Source organism: Synchiropus splendidus, chromosome 1 (genome assembly GCF_027744825.2).
Source record: "Synchiropus splendidus isolate RoL2022-P1 chromosome 1, RoL_Sspl_1.0, whole genome shotgun sequence".
NCBI lineage: Eukaryota > Metazoa > Chordata > Actinopteri > Syngnathiformes > Callionymidae > Synchiropus > Synchiropus splendidus.
In genome coordinates this window covers 54108279-54124372 of record NC_071334.1, presented here as the reverse complement: position 1 = coordinate 54124372, position 16094 = coordinate 54108279, and the positions used below count along the sequence as shown (strand labels likewise).

The 16094-nt window shown below is 42.2% G+C and overlaps 2 protein-coding genes across 3 annotated transcripts; one reads left to right on the top strand and one right to left on the bottom strand.

Annotated features, from left to right (window-relative positions):
- Positions 1-688: 688 nt before the first annotated feature.
- fam78ab (family with sequence similarity 78 member Ab) lies at positions 689-9667 on the bottom strand. The gene is made up of 2 exons (XM_053844025.1): positions 7323-9667; positions 689-2404 (listed from the first exon to the last, which is right to left on the bottom strand). Exons 1-2 carry the CDS (start codon positions 7643-7645, stop codon positions 1879-1881), a joined length of 849 nt encoding a protein of 282 aa, XP_053700000.1. The 5' UTR covers positions 7646-9667; the 3' UTR covers positions 689-1878.
- LOC128746736 (inactive phospholipid phosphatase 7) lies at positions 8913-14285 on the top strand. 2 transcript variants are annotated; one of them, XM_053844008.1, is made up of 2 exons: positions 8913-10047; positions 12681-14285. In XM_053844008.1, exons 1-2 carry the CDS (start codon positions 9582-9584, stop codon positions 13067-13069), a joined length of 855 nt encoding a protein of 284 aa, XP_053699983.1. In that variant the 5' UTR covers positions 8913-9581; the 3' UTR covers positions 13070-14285. The 2 variants fall into 2 exon arrangements, 1 of the variants encoding a protein (XP_053699983.1); XR_008412583.1 differs by lacking the exon at positions 8913-10047 and adding an exon at positions 10191-11722 and having other exon boundaries at positions 12681-12826.
- The last annotated feature ends 1809 nt before the right edge of the window (positions 14286-16094 follow it).

Below are 16094 nucleotides of genomic sequence, written 5' to 3'. Positions count from 1 at the left end.
GTTCCTCATGCTATGACAATTTATTTATGGGCACTCTTTTTTTCGGTAAACACTAGGTTTCTTTGATTTATTGTTTCATATTCCAATAACTTGTATTTTTCTGTTCTTCTGTGTGTAATTTATTTGAATCATATTTTTATTTGTGCATCTGAATTATTTGTCTCCTTACATTTCCCTAGATTTAATGAATTGTATTTGCCTTTTTCAATTTCAATGTCTTTAGTGCACCTTTATATTTCAGATGCGTAACTTTTCTATAGATTTGACATAAAATGTCAGGTGAATCTGGAGACTTTTGAACTCCAACTTTTACATTTTTGTTCCCAGAGATTTGTTCATTTACATTTCAAACCAAGCACAGGTTACTGTAGCATGGACCAAAAAAAGTTAAAGTGATTAACTACTACTTACTACTACTACTTACTAATACACATTGCCTTACTAGTACAATGTGTATTGTGTGTTTGTATTTAAGAAAGAATCTGATCTATTTAAATGTCATTATCTGATGAACTGTTGGTTGTTACTTCATCTCTTGTATCCAGGATGTTACGTTTACCCACTTTTACGTGATAAAGAGAGCAACGGGCGGAAGTGAAAGTCGTCCTCAGATGAACTTAGTTTTGCACTAAATGCTGACATTGCAATTACAAACACAAATGATGGCAACTGACACGGTATTAGCAAACCCAAATAGTCCACAACAATTTATTCTGGCAACTGAGCAAGACACAGTTTTAAACAGGAAGTGTAACTTTCCAGCTACTTGTGACAAGAAACAGAAAAATGGTCTTTGGTTTCCGTCCGGAACCCACACGCAGGGGGCAGCAGCAGCGGTTCGGAAGAGTCAGGACCAACAAACAAAAACTCAACTGCATTGCACTTTGTTTAAGGCGAAAATGTTTGCAGTGGAAGCGATGTAAACGTAAGGCAGCATGGATCGAATGTCTTGCATGTCTTTTAAAAATGACTTCCGTCACCCAGTGCAACGCGTCGTGCTCAAGTCACGACAGTAGACACAGTAGAATGCACTCTTTCCCAGCCTTTAAATAGAAAACAAAACCAGTATTCTAACACTAAAATGCTGTGCATATCCAGGTGTGGAAGCATGTCCTCAGCCACTTGGCTCCATAAAAATACAAAACAAAATAGAAAACTGCTATGGTTCGAGTATCTTTGTCCATTCGATCTTTCACCGAGGATCAAATGCTTTATTTTCTTTCCGTTTCAGCGATTCACTGTCTCAACAAAGTGAACCCAAAACCTCCAGGATTTTGTTGGACAGCTTGCTTTTCATCTGTGCTTGTTTATTTGTTGTCACCTGTCCCAGCTCTAACCTGGGTGTGTCTTGAATTCTGGGCGGAAACCTGAGTATCTTAAGGAGAGCAGCATGAGGAGAACATGCTTCCTTGTCTCTTTAAGGGTTTGTTAAATTGTCTTGTTCAGGGCTTCGTGCTTGAAAATCCCAAGGCCAATAAACACCACTGCGGAGACGAGTGGCAGATATGAACGCTCTTGTTCCCAGGACAGATTTAAGGTGCAATTAAATAGATGTTTTGTTTCGAGTATATTTTCATAAACAACACAACTGGTTGATGAAAAAAAAAAAACGACGGAAATGCTTTTGATCCTCAACTGAATATCAAGTGGCCAGATGATAAACAGACCTGTCACCTCTTCACGTAGCACAGTGAGATCCTGTTTGAAGGTAGAATGGTTGTTCGCTCCAGTTTACCCAGTGCTGGTTTCAGTTCAACTTTTCAAAACACGCACACAAAATAAATATCACAGACACGGAAGAAAACAGAGCTGGTGAGGTACAAAAGAAAAGAATGATACTGTTTAGGTATCCAAGGCCAATCTGGTGGGTGACACAGGTCAGTATTTGGGTGGGATGACCACCACGGCGTCACCGTTCTTTGGCCGCCACATTAGCACCTGTGCGTCGTTGGCGTTGGGCTTGACCATGGCGTTAGGAGGGATGGGCTCGTTCTTTCCCAGGATCTGAGGCTGTTCTTGTGCTACGGGTTCATTGAGAATGGCTCTTTGACCCAGAGGCTTCTCCGGGTCCACTTGGATGTGGAGACGCATCCTCCAGCGGACGGTCTGCAGGACCAGGGTCTCGGATGTCACCTGGTTGATGGCCACAAGCCACGTGGTGAAGCTCTGGTCGCGGCGGATGCTGCTGAGCTGAGGCACGTTGCTGTCGCTGACCGGGACCCCCCACGTCACGCTGGGATAGAAGTTGTCGTTCATGCTAACGGTGAACTTGCTGTCCTTCTTGGTGGGACCCACGATGGTGCACGTCTCCGTTGTGTTTCCGTACCAGGGGTAGTTGACTCCATCCGAGTCGCTGATAGCTTGGATCTTCCCGTCACGGAGATCCGGCAGCTCCCAGCTGGACCTGCATGGAGATGGATCGGAGTTTAGCGTTGGAGTTTATTTGAACTCAACAAATGCGTCACATCAAAAAAATACTGCACTATAGCGACAGCTTGTACTCAGGTGCTGCCACCGTTTGCAGGTTAAGCAACAATTTTAGTGATGAAAACAGCAACTTCATTCTTACTAAACTGAGCTATTTCCATCCGAGGAATGAAAACTGATTTCTTTGCGAGGTTTTTTTTTAGCATTTTCAGCATGTCAGGAATATTATTTGCTGGACATGACTCACAGATTTTCTTGTATTTTCGAACGATGTCATCCTAAGTATTCCGTCACCAGCGCACCGCACACTCAGGCGCTTACGGCAGGAGATTTTCCTTATTTAAACCACGGACACAGTGGGACACTGTATTGACGGTAGCTTCTGGACCACTCATTTTGAATTCACTGCTTAGCGTCACCCAACCCTCCAACAGACCAGTCTGATCACCAGAAACATGACTTTCTGTCTGCGTGGCCTGATTCAGCAGTGAGATTTATGAATTCACCCGGGGCTCAGATTAGGAAGTCAGGCATTGCAAACGCTTATGTGTGAGTGTGTGTGCGTGCACTTGTGTCCTGGAAAAAAAGAAAAGCTTAATCCGCACTTGCATTAATTCCAACTTCAAGAGTATTCATCTTGATAGCGTTTGCTTGAATCTCTGGAAATGTTTTCCTTCGATTCACACGAGTGTTTCAGCCTCCAAATCGTATAAAAACTAACCACCAGTGTCTCATGTAGCTCCACCACTGAACCACTATCAATGTCTGTCTACGTGTGTGAGCTGCTTTTTTCATCCCTCAGGTGTGTGTGTGTGTTTCCCCTCAAGGTGTCTCTTTGCATGTGAACCTCCTCTAGTATCTCGGTGCACCTGTATTCCCCCATAATGTGTCGCCCCACAAGTGCTTCCATGAGTCTCCTGTGTATGTATCTCTTTGTGTTTATCCATGCATGGCTCTGCTTTAAGCCCCAAATGTCTCTTGGATTCTCTTCAAAGCAGCATCCTTCAGTATCTATATGTTAATGCCGCCTGAGCTGCCATGTGTGTCTCTATTAATTGATGATTTCACCGTGAGTTTCTCTGTGTCATCCGACAACGTCTCACTATGTGTCCCTGCCATTTGTATTTTGGTGCTCATTTTCTGATGAGCTGTGATGTGTATGAACATCCATGTCTACATCCATGAGGGATTGCTGCATTTGCTCTTGACTGGAAACCGTTTCTGTATCGTAACTCAGTTGAGATTGATATGAAGATTGTGGCTTGCTGCTGTTGTCACTTCTCTGAACATAGAAACGGCTGCAGCAGCAGAGGAGTCATCGATTGTCATTGTAGAAGTCACTGCAGCGCGGTGCTTCACTTCCTGTAGCGCTGTGTGACGATGAAGTGATCTGTCATGCACCGGCTTTGGCTCGGACTCTATTCAGATGATTATCAGAAAAGTATTTCTGGATTTTCTCAGACTCTTTTTCTTTCTGAATGACGGTAGTTGGAGTTCATTTCTGTCTATCTGGTGAAGCGCTTGGTCTGAAAATGACAGTTGCACTTGAGATTTCCTGTTCTGACATTAAACCTTCCTGTGAGGATTAAGGCAGCGTCACAATTCAGAAAGGCTTTGACTAGATAACAGACTACTACTATAACAGACTAGTAGTATGAGGCACTGAAAAGTAAAGACAGTGCCAAGCAGAAATCTTTTACAATATTTTCACAGATTTAGACAATATTTGTTTCATTTAAGACACTACGCGTTAATGTTACGTCCCCCCAAGTGTTAAAACTTAATGCAAAATCTAAATATTAAATCTAAATCTAAATCTTAAATCTCTGTCATTTTGAAATGGCTACCCAGCAGCAACTGGAAAGCGCTTTTATGGCAGGTGTGTGAGTCACCTGTGATGTCGACTGCGGAGGAATGAAGCCAGCACCGTGTAGTTCAGCCCCCACAATAGCACTTCCAGTTGAGCAGAAGGGGGCATCTAAATCTGTACTTGGAGGAAAGGGGCATCTAAATCCTTTAAAGTCAGGTTTAGATTTAGATTTAAGATTTGGATTTAGATTTACGATTTCTATTCCATATTTAGATTTAATATTTAGCTTTAATATTTAGATTTACATTTACATTTCATATTTAGATTTAGATTTAGATAAATCTAGATTTAGATTTAAATTTAGATTTTTGTTTTAATAATTACAGAGACTAAACAATGGTACATAACGTTACAGTGTAGTGTCTCAAATGTAACAAATATTTGCTAAATCTGTGAAAATATTGCCAAAGATTTCTGCTAAATCAGGAAAAAAACAGGTCTTCATTTTTACATTCGGCGCCCCATACTACTAGTGCGTGCAGAAATCAGTGGCTCATTTTCTGTGACCAGGTTTGCACACAACCAATTTGTGGAGCTCAAGTCAAGCTTGCCAGCTGATGTAGCGTCCACAGATGGCGAGGATTGGATCAGCGTGGCAGGAGCAAAGTGATGGGTGCTAATCACTTAATCAATTGCAGCAGGCTCGAACATCTCCACAAGCTTCATTGTGTCTTTCTTACTCTCAAATATGTGTAAAAAGATGTCTTCCACAGTGGCTATTTTTAGAGCCTTAAGAGTCTTGTCTTATCACAGCACCCTCTGGTGTGTCATCACATCAGCCTGTCTGGTTATAAATACACACTACAAACCAATAAACTCTTTCTCAAAGTGGGCGAGTGACAACAGACAGATTGGAGAATGAACGTGTCCAGAACTTCAAGCGCATCATTTGAAGTCAGCAGCGAAATCATCAGCACTACCATCCTCAGCTGTTCGCTCCATTTATAGCGCGGTGCAGCATTGTAACCATCAAAGAAGCGACTTAGTAGGAGAATCTCAGCCGCCTGAGTCGACGCCTCAAATGCATCCCAACATTCCTCACAAAACTGGTTTTAAACCAGCTGGAGGAAGGAGAAGGATGCAAGTCTTTCTTAGTCATCTGTAGGAAAATGGCCTTAGACGGATCAGAACTTAATAACTTGAAGTTAGACGACAGGGATGCCGGCTAACTGCAGTCACCCTCCTGGGGTTGGTGTAACAAAACACCTGGATTAGACTTGAGGCAAAAAACATGATCCAACAGTCCGAGCCAACATTTTTAGACCTGATTTATTTTTCGTCTTAAAGATGTTTTCTTGCTTGATGTGTCAAAGGCAAGGCCTCAATACTCCTCTGTCATGCTGTCATGACATGCATCAGCGTTGTGGCCGCACTAGAACTCACCATTGAATTAAATTTGAGGCAAACTTGAAGTGTTTAAAGCTCTTGCAGGCCACATGGAATCACTTGATGGCCTGGATTTGACCCCCGGGCCGTGACTTTAACACAGGCATGAGTGACAAGGAAAGTCTCTCCCCATAGAATTGAGTTATTCAGAAGCTTTTTCAGTTATGTTCGGGAGGAAAGATACCAGGACGTGAAGCTTTATGATGTCTGTATATGTTTGCTATTCACAAGAGTGTTACAGGGAGAGGGGCAGGGACAACCCTGGACAGGTTTTCAGACTCACTCCTATCAAAAATAAAAGTGAAAGCAAAATTGACGGCTCATCTATGTATTAGTTGGAGAGTGTAAATAAATAAGGCATGGGACACACTTGTGGGGGCCATAGTGCAGGGCAATGGGGCGAGGCCTCTAATCTTAGCTGTGCAGCACTCAAACATCCTCCGCATGCTGCAATGTCGAGAGATAAAGAGAAGTGTTGACACATGAACTTGTGGTTCACTGCGAGAGGACAGAAAAAAAAAGCCCTCTAGCGTGCAGAGTAATTACTCCTGAACTAGAACACAACATGGTCATTAAAATTAAAACGCGATAAGCCTAAAACCACAGCGTGATAATCTTGCCGACCCCAGTGTTTAAGGTGTTTGGCGCGCACACACAAACTCGCTCAGAGGACTTCGGTTCTGACGTGTCAGTATGTTCAATTACCTCCGTTTCCTCTGCTCTCGTCTCCCTGAACACCAATGTGAAGACATCTTTGGGTTTTCTTGAAGCTGCTGTCATATTCACCTCCATCACTGACTGTACTCATCATGTATTTGTAGTATAAGTATATAGAAAGAACACCAAATCAACAATTCTGTATCAGTTATGAACCCAATTGTTATGAAGATGCAGTGATAAAGTCTCCTGTTTTTCAGCTATTACTGTTTTAACTTTATTTCAAGCCCTTTTTTTAACCCTTTCTGCTCATTATCACATCACAACTGCTATTAAGAGTGACACTACAATGACTATTATCTGTACAGCTGCTTTACTGACTACTGTATTCACTCACCCAGCAATATACCATTATCAATATATTCTATAACTGCAACAGCTCATGTGACTCTGAGTATAACTACTACTACTCTGATCTTCATACGAGGATGACCACAGTTGATGCGGAAATGCTAATATTGCAGACTCCTAGATTGCTAGACATCAGATACTGGAAATACTGCAGCTGTAACAATGACAATAACTGCCGGCATAACTATAAGCCCAACTTTACTCTTTGAACACTGTTATTACATTGTCATAATCATAACTACTATCATTACCATCGCTGCCTCTGTTGTCTGTCGTTTTTACAGCCATTCTACAGATCACCGATTTTGAAGTCTTTTTTAACCAACTATTATATATATATATATATATATATATATATATATATATATATATATAGATGTAACTTTACCTCCCCAAAATAAATGTATTCTAACTTGACTTATAGTATGAAATTAAAACAGACTGAACATAGAGTTTAGTCACAATTTGACTAAAAATAGGAACTTAAATGTCGGATTTCACTGCCTTCCGTCTAAAATGCACTGTAAGTGGAAAATTGTGAGTGTTGTAAGCAAACCTGGACGGTACTTACATCCCCTTGTCTCCGTAAGAGTTGTGGAACTCCATGTGGTTACAAGCTTGAATCCACCCGATGGTCCACGTTTCTTTACTGGGTACTGGCGGCACAAGTACCCGCGCACAAGCTCGGAAGTGCGGCGTCCGGTAGCGCAGGACCACGCTGGATGTCTCGTCGATGCTGGTGGGGTGGGAGTCGATGGAAGTGTTGACCTCCAGGACGATGATACTGTCTCGGAAACTCTTGGGCTTACACCTGATACTCTGGATGCAGCCCATCGCATTAAATAGCAACACAATCCACAACAACGTCCAGGGGTCTGGGGGAGAAAGACGCATGGGAACAGCAGCTGAAATCACCGCAGGCGGACCCACATCATGTTCTCCAGGAGCATATCAGCCAAGTCATGCGAGTCGACAAAACAAACAGACCTAAAACATCTGCACATCCGCGCGCCTGACAGCGCTCTGCGGTGCGTAAAATCCAAGCGCCGCCGCAAACGTGCAGGTGACACTTCTCCTCAGCGCTGTGACGTGCTCGTGTTGTTCCACTTCAGATGGAAGCCGTGCGTAAAAGTATCGGGTAACTTTGGAGCTAAATAATTCACAACAGAATTTGGCGTCGAATTGTCTTGCGCGTTTTCCTCACAAATTGTTTATTCCATCTGAGACTTGGCGCACTCTGCTTAATCCTCATTAATCCCAGAATATATCCATAAAAATGTTCTTTAATACTCACTCAACTAGGAGCGGCTTACGTGTTCATGCAGAGCTGGAATTGCGCGACCGCAACATGCAAAGCCAAGAAGTCTACCTAAAAAACAAAGTCTCCAGTGTCCTCGGCTGGTCCCGAATCACCGACGGCTCGTTCCCGCACTTGTTTGGTCAGAGGTTAATTCCGTTTTCCTCCTCACACACGCTCCTCCAGTTACCGAGGCGAAGACTGAGAGAAGGAAGCGGCAGCGTATCCGAGTTTGACAGCTCCGCACCATCCAGAGGACACCGCCGGGTCAACTTGAGCGCCCATTTCAGCGCATCCACACATGAAAACATAGCGTCCGTGAGGGGTGAAGCTGCAGCTGTCACATATTTGACCCGGGATCGATGCGCGCTCTGCACCGCGGAGGCTAAATTCCAGCACAGAGTCTCATCGCTGCGTCCGTCCCATCGCCGCCTCGGCAGGTTCACCCCGCTACGCATCGGTCTGACACCGCCGCCTGGAAGCTGCTTTATAAGTCTCATGGTGACGTCACATCCGCCACAAGCACGCTGGGTAATGTAGTCACCCAAATAGGCATCGCTGGAGTAGAATTTCTCTTATTTCCTAACGTTTCAAAGAAGTGAAACTCTTCCAAAGAGTATAATATGTCTCAGACGGTTGACATTGCGCTGATATTACGCATTTACCCCGCTGTTGTTTTATTTATTGATTTGTTTTCATCTATATGTGTTCTTTTAAATTGCTCCCAACTTTTTGGAAATAATGTTTATTTCAATTTTCTCTAATACATTGCAAGTAATGCGGCATTATACATTAATATTATATGACATGGCTTGATTATTTTTACTTTGCATACAGTTCAGTCAACCTTTCTTCTAACATTATACAGAGATTAGAAAAGAATCTGAGTGAAGAATTGTATCTTATCTATTCTTGTGTCATGAGCTTATGACCACTCTGCTTGTTAACACGCCGCGCTGCCAGTTCACGCACCAAGGAGAACTCCTGAATCAGGACCGTGCGTAACGTGCGCCAAACGCGTAACGTGGCTGCAGCAGCTGTGTTCGGGTCGGGCCCTCTTGTCCGCACAGCATCCTTTGTCCAGGCTTTTCTTTTGATGTAACTCGTTCTCTACGTGTCTGCATGTACACTGTCCGCCAACTGTTGACGTCGCGTCTCACCGTGGAGATGCATCATTTTAGCATCTTAGCATCGCGAATGCTAAGATGCTAAAATGTCAACATCACGTTTGTTTTGAGCTTTCTCGGCAGAAGCACTTGAAACAGCGGTTTGTTGTTTTTTTCTGGCGAAGCCGCATGCTGATGCCGCTGCTTTATTTCCGTGCTGTGGATCGGGTTTCGCTCGACTGGCTATAAACAGCGTGGCCACCGCGCATTCCGCCGGCTCTAAATATATCTATTAAGGCCAGGGGAAGGGGGACCGCTGAAGGAGGGAGCGAGGGGGGGTTATTCTCGGAGTGTCGCGGTGAGCTCGGACTATTATCTTCCGGAGGCTGACAATTGGCTGTAACGCGCGGAGACGAGGAGTCCAAACATGCCCGCCGGTGCTAGCGCGCGATCCCGGGCCCGGGAGAGAAACAGCGTCCTGGGGAGACCCGAGTTCATGTCTCTCAATCAGCCGCTCCGGGCCAGTGGCGGCTCCGAGGGTCGAGGCGGCTCCAGGAGAGCCGGCGCGGTGAAGCACCAGCCCAGCGAAGAAGCCTCCGACGCCGGCAGCAAGGACAGGAGAGAGTCGAGCAAGATGCCGGAGGAGGACTGCATGCAGCTGAACCCCTCCTTCCGAGGAATCGCCATCAACTCGCTTCTCGCCATCGACATCTGTCTGTCCAAGCGCATGGGCGTGTGCGCGTCCACGACGTCCTCGTGGGGGGGCTGCCGCTCCATTGTCAACCTGTTGGCGCTCACCGGACACGGAATCACGTGGATCGTCGGCACAATCGTGTGTCTGACCAGGAGCAACACCCTGGCCGGACAGGAAGTCCTGGTCAACCTGCTGCTCGGCAAGTACCCGTGCTCCTCCACGGCTTAGATCACTTCGAGAAGCCTGTTGTCACTTCTCACTTCACTTCACTTAAAAAAAAAAAAAAAAAAAAAAAAAAAAATATATATATATATATATATATATATATATAGGGTAAATATTAAAACATCAATATTTGCAAATTATATAAATATAGTATTTTCAATTTAATCAAATGCCCACACCATTGTTCTGAAAAATGTTTGTGATTTTGGTTTTCGTAGCATTGCTATATAAGCTCCAAGCACCTTTTCTGAAAGTTAAACTAAACTCAGGGGTCATCATTGTTAATACATTTACTTTAAAGTTATAGCAAGTATGATTCAAGAACATATACACAATAAAAATATGCAAACATTTATATGTATAATATACTATATACTATACTATACTATATGTATACTTGTATAATACAGAAATTCATTGACTTTTTTTTAATGAGTTTCTGCTGGTGGTTTATGGATCCACCTCCTCTTACCTGTGCTCATGAGCCATGGGTAGGTAGTGACCAAATGATCAAGATTATATGAAATGAGTTTCTACACAGGGTGGTTGAATTCCTACTTTGAGATCGAATGCTCCGTCATCCAGACCCAAAGCAGGTGGCTGCTCCATCAAGAAATGCCAGTTGAAATTTCACAAGCATCTTTTTAGGATGTCTCCTGGACTTGGCGAGGAGCTCCAGATGTGCTCCACTGGGTTGAGGCTCCAGGCAGAACCAGGACAATCTTGGAAAGATTGGTCTGGGTAACTTGTTGAAATGGTTTGTGTATTTGGAACCAAGATTCTTAGTGAGCATAACTGGTATAGTACTTGTGACGCAAGTCTGTTGCATTTTGCAAGCCCAGTCATGTGACCCAGTCGCCCACTTTTGTCACATGCACTGCCAAATTATGTGCCAAAAAGCAGAGTAATCTCCAGGTCATTGCTACACTGCAGTCTGATTAGAGGCCTGTTAATCTTTAGATGTGGGACACAGTTAAATGATGTTTGAAGCAGCTGAGTCCAGTTGGGGTTTAATGCCTGCTAATGATCCAGTATTTGGGGGACAACAGAGACTGGTGTAGTCAAGGATTTTTCTATTTTACGTCGATGCTGAGATTGGCTCTGCAAGTCTCCTCTGGAGGGCAAAGCAGAACAGAAGATGCACAGTATGTATTTATGTATTTTGAAAATCAAAGCTTTGGTTAGTAATGTGACTGTTTATTACGGTCCCCCAGATATTCACTCTGTAAATTGTACTACATTTAAAGTATATTTTTTGATTGGCCGTTAGTTGCAACACTTCTCCTATAAAGTGGTTGTGTTTTTGTTGCTCCGACTTCCTTTGAAACAACGTGCTTTTTAAGTCTTTGTTCCTCTTTCGTTTCTCAGATCTTTTATTAAGTGTGGTCACCTCAGGAAACAAAGTCAGTTGTGTGGCGCCTTTATCTTTGACTGTAGTTATTTGACTTTCATGCTTGTTTCAGCTGTCAATGATCTTTTGATTTTATATCAGGTATTCTTTTCATCACTGCGTGCCTCACTCTTTTCATCCTCAATATTGAGTTGCCATTTTATTCAGACTTATTTTGACTCTGCATGACAAGTGTCATGATTCTTTTACACAGGCAAAAAGTAGCATGGAGTATACAGCAATATCGTTCTCATTTCTGGTGAGCATTCCTCCTGAGATTTACATGAGATGTCCTTTATCATGTCAAAAGTCAACCTCCACACTTTTATAGAAATAGTAAAATTGTATCTTATTTCATGTATCCCATGATTATGAAACATCTGTTGAATATTAACTTTTTTATCATGACTGAAATATGTATCCATTCATGTTAGATCAAATGTTAATCGAATCGAATCGAATCAAATCTAATCTAAGTGTATTTTATCAGGTTAAACCTCAATTTGAGGATTGGAACTTCAAAAGAATAATATGGTCATTATAATAGGGTTTAAGTTTGGTTAAGAGTCCTGGTTACGGTTAGAAAATACAAACTTTATGTGCATTCAAGCTTATCTATCCTAGTGAGGACCAATTTTGGGGAAAACACCACCTTGTGGGACACTTTTGCCAGAGGTCTAAATTTGAGTATGAGGGCTTGAAAACAACAAGGTCATTATAATTAGGTTTGAGTTTGGTTCAGAGTCCTGGTTAAGTTTATGTATTTGTTTAGGATGGTTTAGTGAAGGATGCGAGGCTGGGAATAGCACTATGCCAAAGAGTGGACCCTACAAACATAGTGCAACAGACCTGTACGTGCGTGTGCATTATCTTCAGGATATTGTTTTTAAAACTTTCATTTAGACACCCAATTTTCCCATGACTTCATTCGACTACCAGGTCGCTCTGATTTCATCTTCACTTTAAAATCCCAAATAAAAATTTTGGATTGAAATGATTCCATATTAATATCTAATAGATTGAATTGTTTTATATAATGTGTTTCTTTAGAAGTTATATTGTAAAATATTATTTGATTTCTTGTTCTAACTCATCTTGTCAACCAGTCATTGACACAAAAACTGAAAAGTGTCAAAAAGTGTCAAGTTTGCTGTGTCAAGAATTTTGTGTTGAAACTCCTGATGTCGTCTGAAATAAATGGACTCTGTGCCCGACAGCCCTCCTTGTTGACGTGATGACGGTGGCCGGCGTCCAGAGACTGGTGAAGCGCAAAGGACCCTGGGAGATGTCACCGGGCTTCCTGGACTGTGTAGCCATGGACATGTATTCCTTCCCCGCCGCCCATGCCAGCAGAGCTGCCATGGTGTCCAAGTTTCTGCTGTCCCACTTGGTCCTGGCGGTGCCACTCCGTATCCTGCTGGTGCTGTGGGCCTTCCTGGTGGGCCTGTCCCGGGTGCTGCTGGGACGACACCACCTGACAGATATGGTGTGTGGCTTTGCACTGGGCTTGTTCCACTTCAGCCTGATGGAGACGGTGTGGCTCTCCTCCAACACCTGCCAAGCTCTGATTTCCTTCAGCACCCTCAGCTGGAGTCCCTTCTTCTGAACCTCCTGTGATGCTGCAAGCTCTCCGTGTGAAGGAATTTAAAGGAGTTTTGCAATGCTCAGGCGTTCTCGTTGCAGGTGCAGGGAAATGGAACTTGCATGTGAGACACAGTTTTGTTGCCGAAGCTTGCAACATCAGCTGCCTCTCCTTTGATTTCTATTCAGGTTGATCAGTGTATGCAAAATGACACCCGACTAAAATCAGCACTCACCATGAAGGTTCAGACTTCAATGTGTTTTAAATTATTTTTCTGTGAGTATTCCCCTGCTTTAATCTCAAATGTCCAGTGATGTGGTGGAAGCAAGATCTAGAAAGTTAAGTTATTAAATCCAGTGAGTTGTTTAAGGTTTGACAAGAGAAACAGAGTGAGATTAGATTCAAGTACGTAACTATGATAGTCTTTGGTTAAAGTTGAGGAGCAGCTTGGTGGGCTTCCATCACATACTCCGGTTTCCTGTCACAGCCCAAAAACACACCAAGGTCAATTGATAACTTGAAATTGGTCTGTGGACTGGAGGCCTGTACATGGAGTTTCCTCCGCTCACCTTATTTGCTAGGATGGTCTCCAGCTCCTACTTTTGAAATGGATGATGTTTGGAAGTTGCTGCACAGTTGCTGCTGAAAGTGTCAAAAAAAAGTCAGTATGGAACGCTCAGGTAGCAGGAGATTCCTGCGTTATAGATAGATATAGATAGATCAAGACTGTTTCCCAAATTCAAGCTTAAGTCTGAGACAGTGTGTCTTGGTGGTCATTTTGTTTGATTTCTGAACCTCTACTTTTTGTGGGTCATACTATTTGCTGCATCTATGCAAAAAGGGCTCGCAGAGTTTTAAGCTTTCTCACTTTTAACTGTCATCTGAATCTGCAGACTTTCCCTCCAAGCATCTTGCACAACTTCCCTTGTGCCTCTCCTTCCTATTTCACTGAGGTTTTCTTCCTCTTCTCTTGTCGTCTACTCCTTTTTTGGTGAAACACTATGATAGTGTTGAACACTATTTTGAAGCATCAGCTTAAAGTAAACCACTAATTTGAAATAATGCTGAGCTAATATTTAACATCATCCTGTCGCTCCTACTATTATTTAACTCAGTTCAACAAAAGGCCTGAAATGTCTGTTTGAAGCTGTATTTTTTTCTGATATTCAATTTGGATTTTAATTTCAAGATTTGCGTGTAAATAGACAACAGTTTATTGTAAATTAGTTTTCGCTTTGGTTATTGATGTAAATGTTTTTCATCTCTTCAATAAAGAGAGGTGAAGTCTTGTATTAACAAATTTTTGTCTTTTTTTTTTCAACTAAATCGACGTTTGCCACTTTCTCCCTTTTTATTAGAACTAATTTAAGTGTGGATGAATTCTTTATACAGGAAGGACATTTCCATGAGGAGTTTCATTCAGAAATTGGCTAGTTTTAGGTCTCAATTTAAGTCCTAAAAGGTTGAGAAAAATAGTCCTGGTCTTTCAAGTATCATTTTAAAACCAGCAGAAAAAGAAATATAGAGTTAATGTTGTTTCAGTATTTAATTCGGTTCATTAACTGTGTGTTTTCAATGAGAGTTATGGACACTTTTTTTCATTCGGTTTTGTAAGACAAGGAACTGCCATTCACAAACAATGAACAGTACCAAACGTGTTCCTTGCCCTCAGCCCAACATAAAAAATAAAAAGAGTGATCTACTCTATAAACATACTCAATAAAAAAAGAGAATAATAGTGGCTAAAACAAATCATAGATTCCAAAAATGACACGCAAAGCAGACTGTTGAATCACAGTCTTGTTATGGAGTGAGTGAAAATTCAAGACAGACCAGGGTCACAGTCTTAATGGTTTCTACATTCAGGAATCATTTGTCACATATTTGAAACAGTAACTTACAACCCACCTGCACCCAAACTCCTCCTGGCCAATCTTGTTTTTAGTTTACAGAGCACATGCAGAATATTTTATGAATCTACTGAATCGAATTAAGGTTTGTAACATGAAACGTGGGTAAAACGCTCACAGGTTCAGCCTTTTACTTGAGTTCAAAACACACTATGCTAGGAGACACCGTGACACGTGGGTGTCAGCACATCTCTGGCCACCATGAGTCATCCGTCACTGTTTCCGGTGTCTTCCCACACGAGCCATCAACGTAACTTGCTCAACACCTGACCCAGAGTTGCAGCAAGAGGACGTCGAGGAAACTAAAAAGAAGCCCCTGGGGGATCAACAGGCAGTTCATCGATGACTGACGCATCGTTATGTCATTCAGTAACAAAATTAAAGCAGCGGTTTCAGTGACTGAACTGACAACACACTTGCACTGTTGTGTATTTGTTGCACCTCGGAGCGTCGTTTATGAGAAGAGGATGGTGAATAACGAGTCAAGTGCTCCCTCTAGAGGACAATACTGGAGACACACCTTTTCATTTTAAGCCATGCGCCGGTGAAGCTTTGCCTTCTGGCTCCGCTCGTTTTGTCATCACAAGCAGCCCTTGTTTCTGCTCTGACTCAGCTCACCAGTCACCATATATATATATATATATATATATATATATATATATATATATATATATATATATATATATATATATATATATATATATATATACATATATATATAGTGATATGTAGTTGATATGTATTTAGTTCGTATTATATTAGTTCACATGGAAACTAATTTCCTTCAACTACTTAAATTTTTCCACACAGTGAAACCAAACTAGATAAACTGTGGAAAATAATACGATTGATTACTCACTGATGCAGAGGTCTAATTTATATCAGTGATTTTTACTTGAAATATTTTGTTCACCATGTTTCCAAATTTCGCAATAGAAATAATAATACATGACTATAAGACTGACTATAAAAAAAATAGAATTACAAACGTACCTGTTGCTACTTTTGATTGATTGAGTTAATTCACACACAGCTGCAGGGTGAACGTCAACATAAATCTGCCTGCTGAGGAATATTTTCTCATAAACACTGAGTCCAAATGAAATTATCCCCATCTGGAGTGCTTAAACAATAAACAA

Coding starts and splice junctions, on each gene's coding strand:
- fam78ab (XM_053844025.1), bottom strand. CDS start 7,645: ATGCGTCTTTCTCCCCCAGACCCCTGGACGTTGTTGTGGATTGTGTTG. Junction 2,405..7,322: donor TCTTACGGAGACAAGGGGAT/GTAAGTACCGTC, acceptor ATCTCCATGCAG/GTCCAGCTGGGAGCTGCCGG.
- LOC128746736 (XM_053844008.1), top strand. CDS start 9,582: ATGCCCGCCGGTGCTAGCGCGCGATCCCGGGCCCGGGAGAGAAACAGC. Junction 10,048..12,680: donor CCTGGTCAACCTGCTGCTCG/GCAAGTACCCGT, acceptor TGTGCCCGACAG/CCCTCCTTGTTGACGTGATG.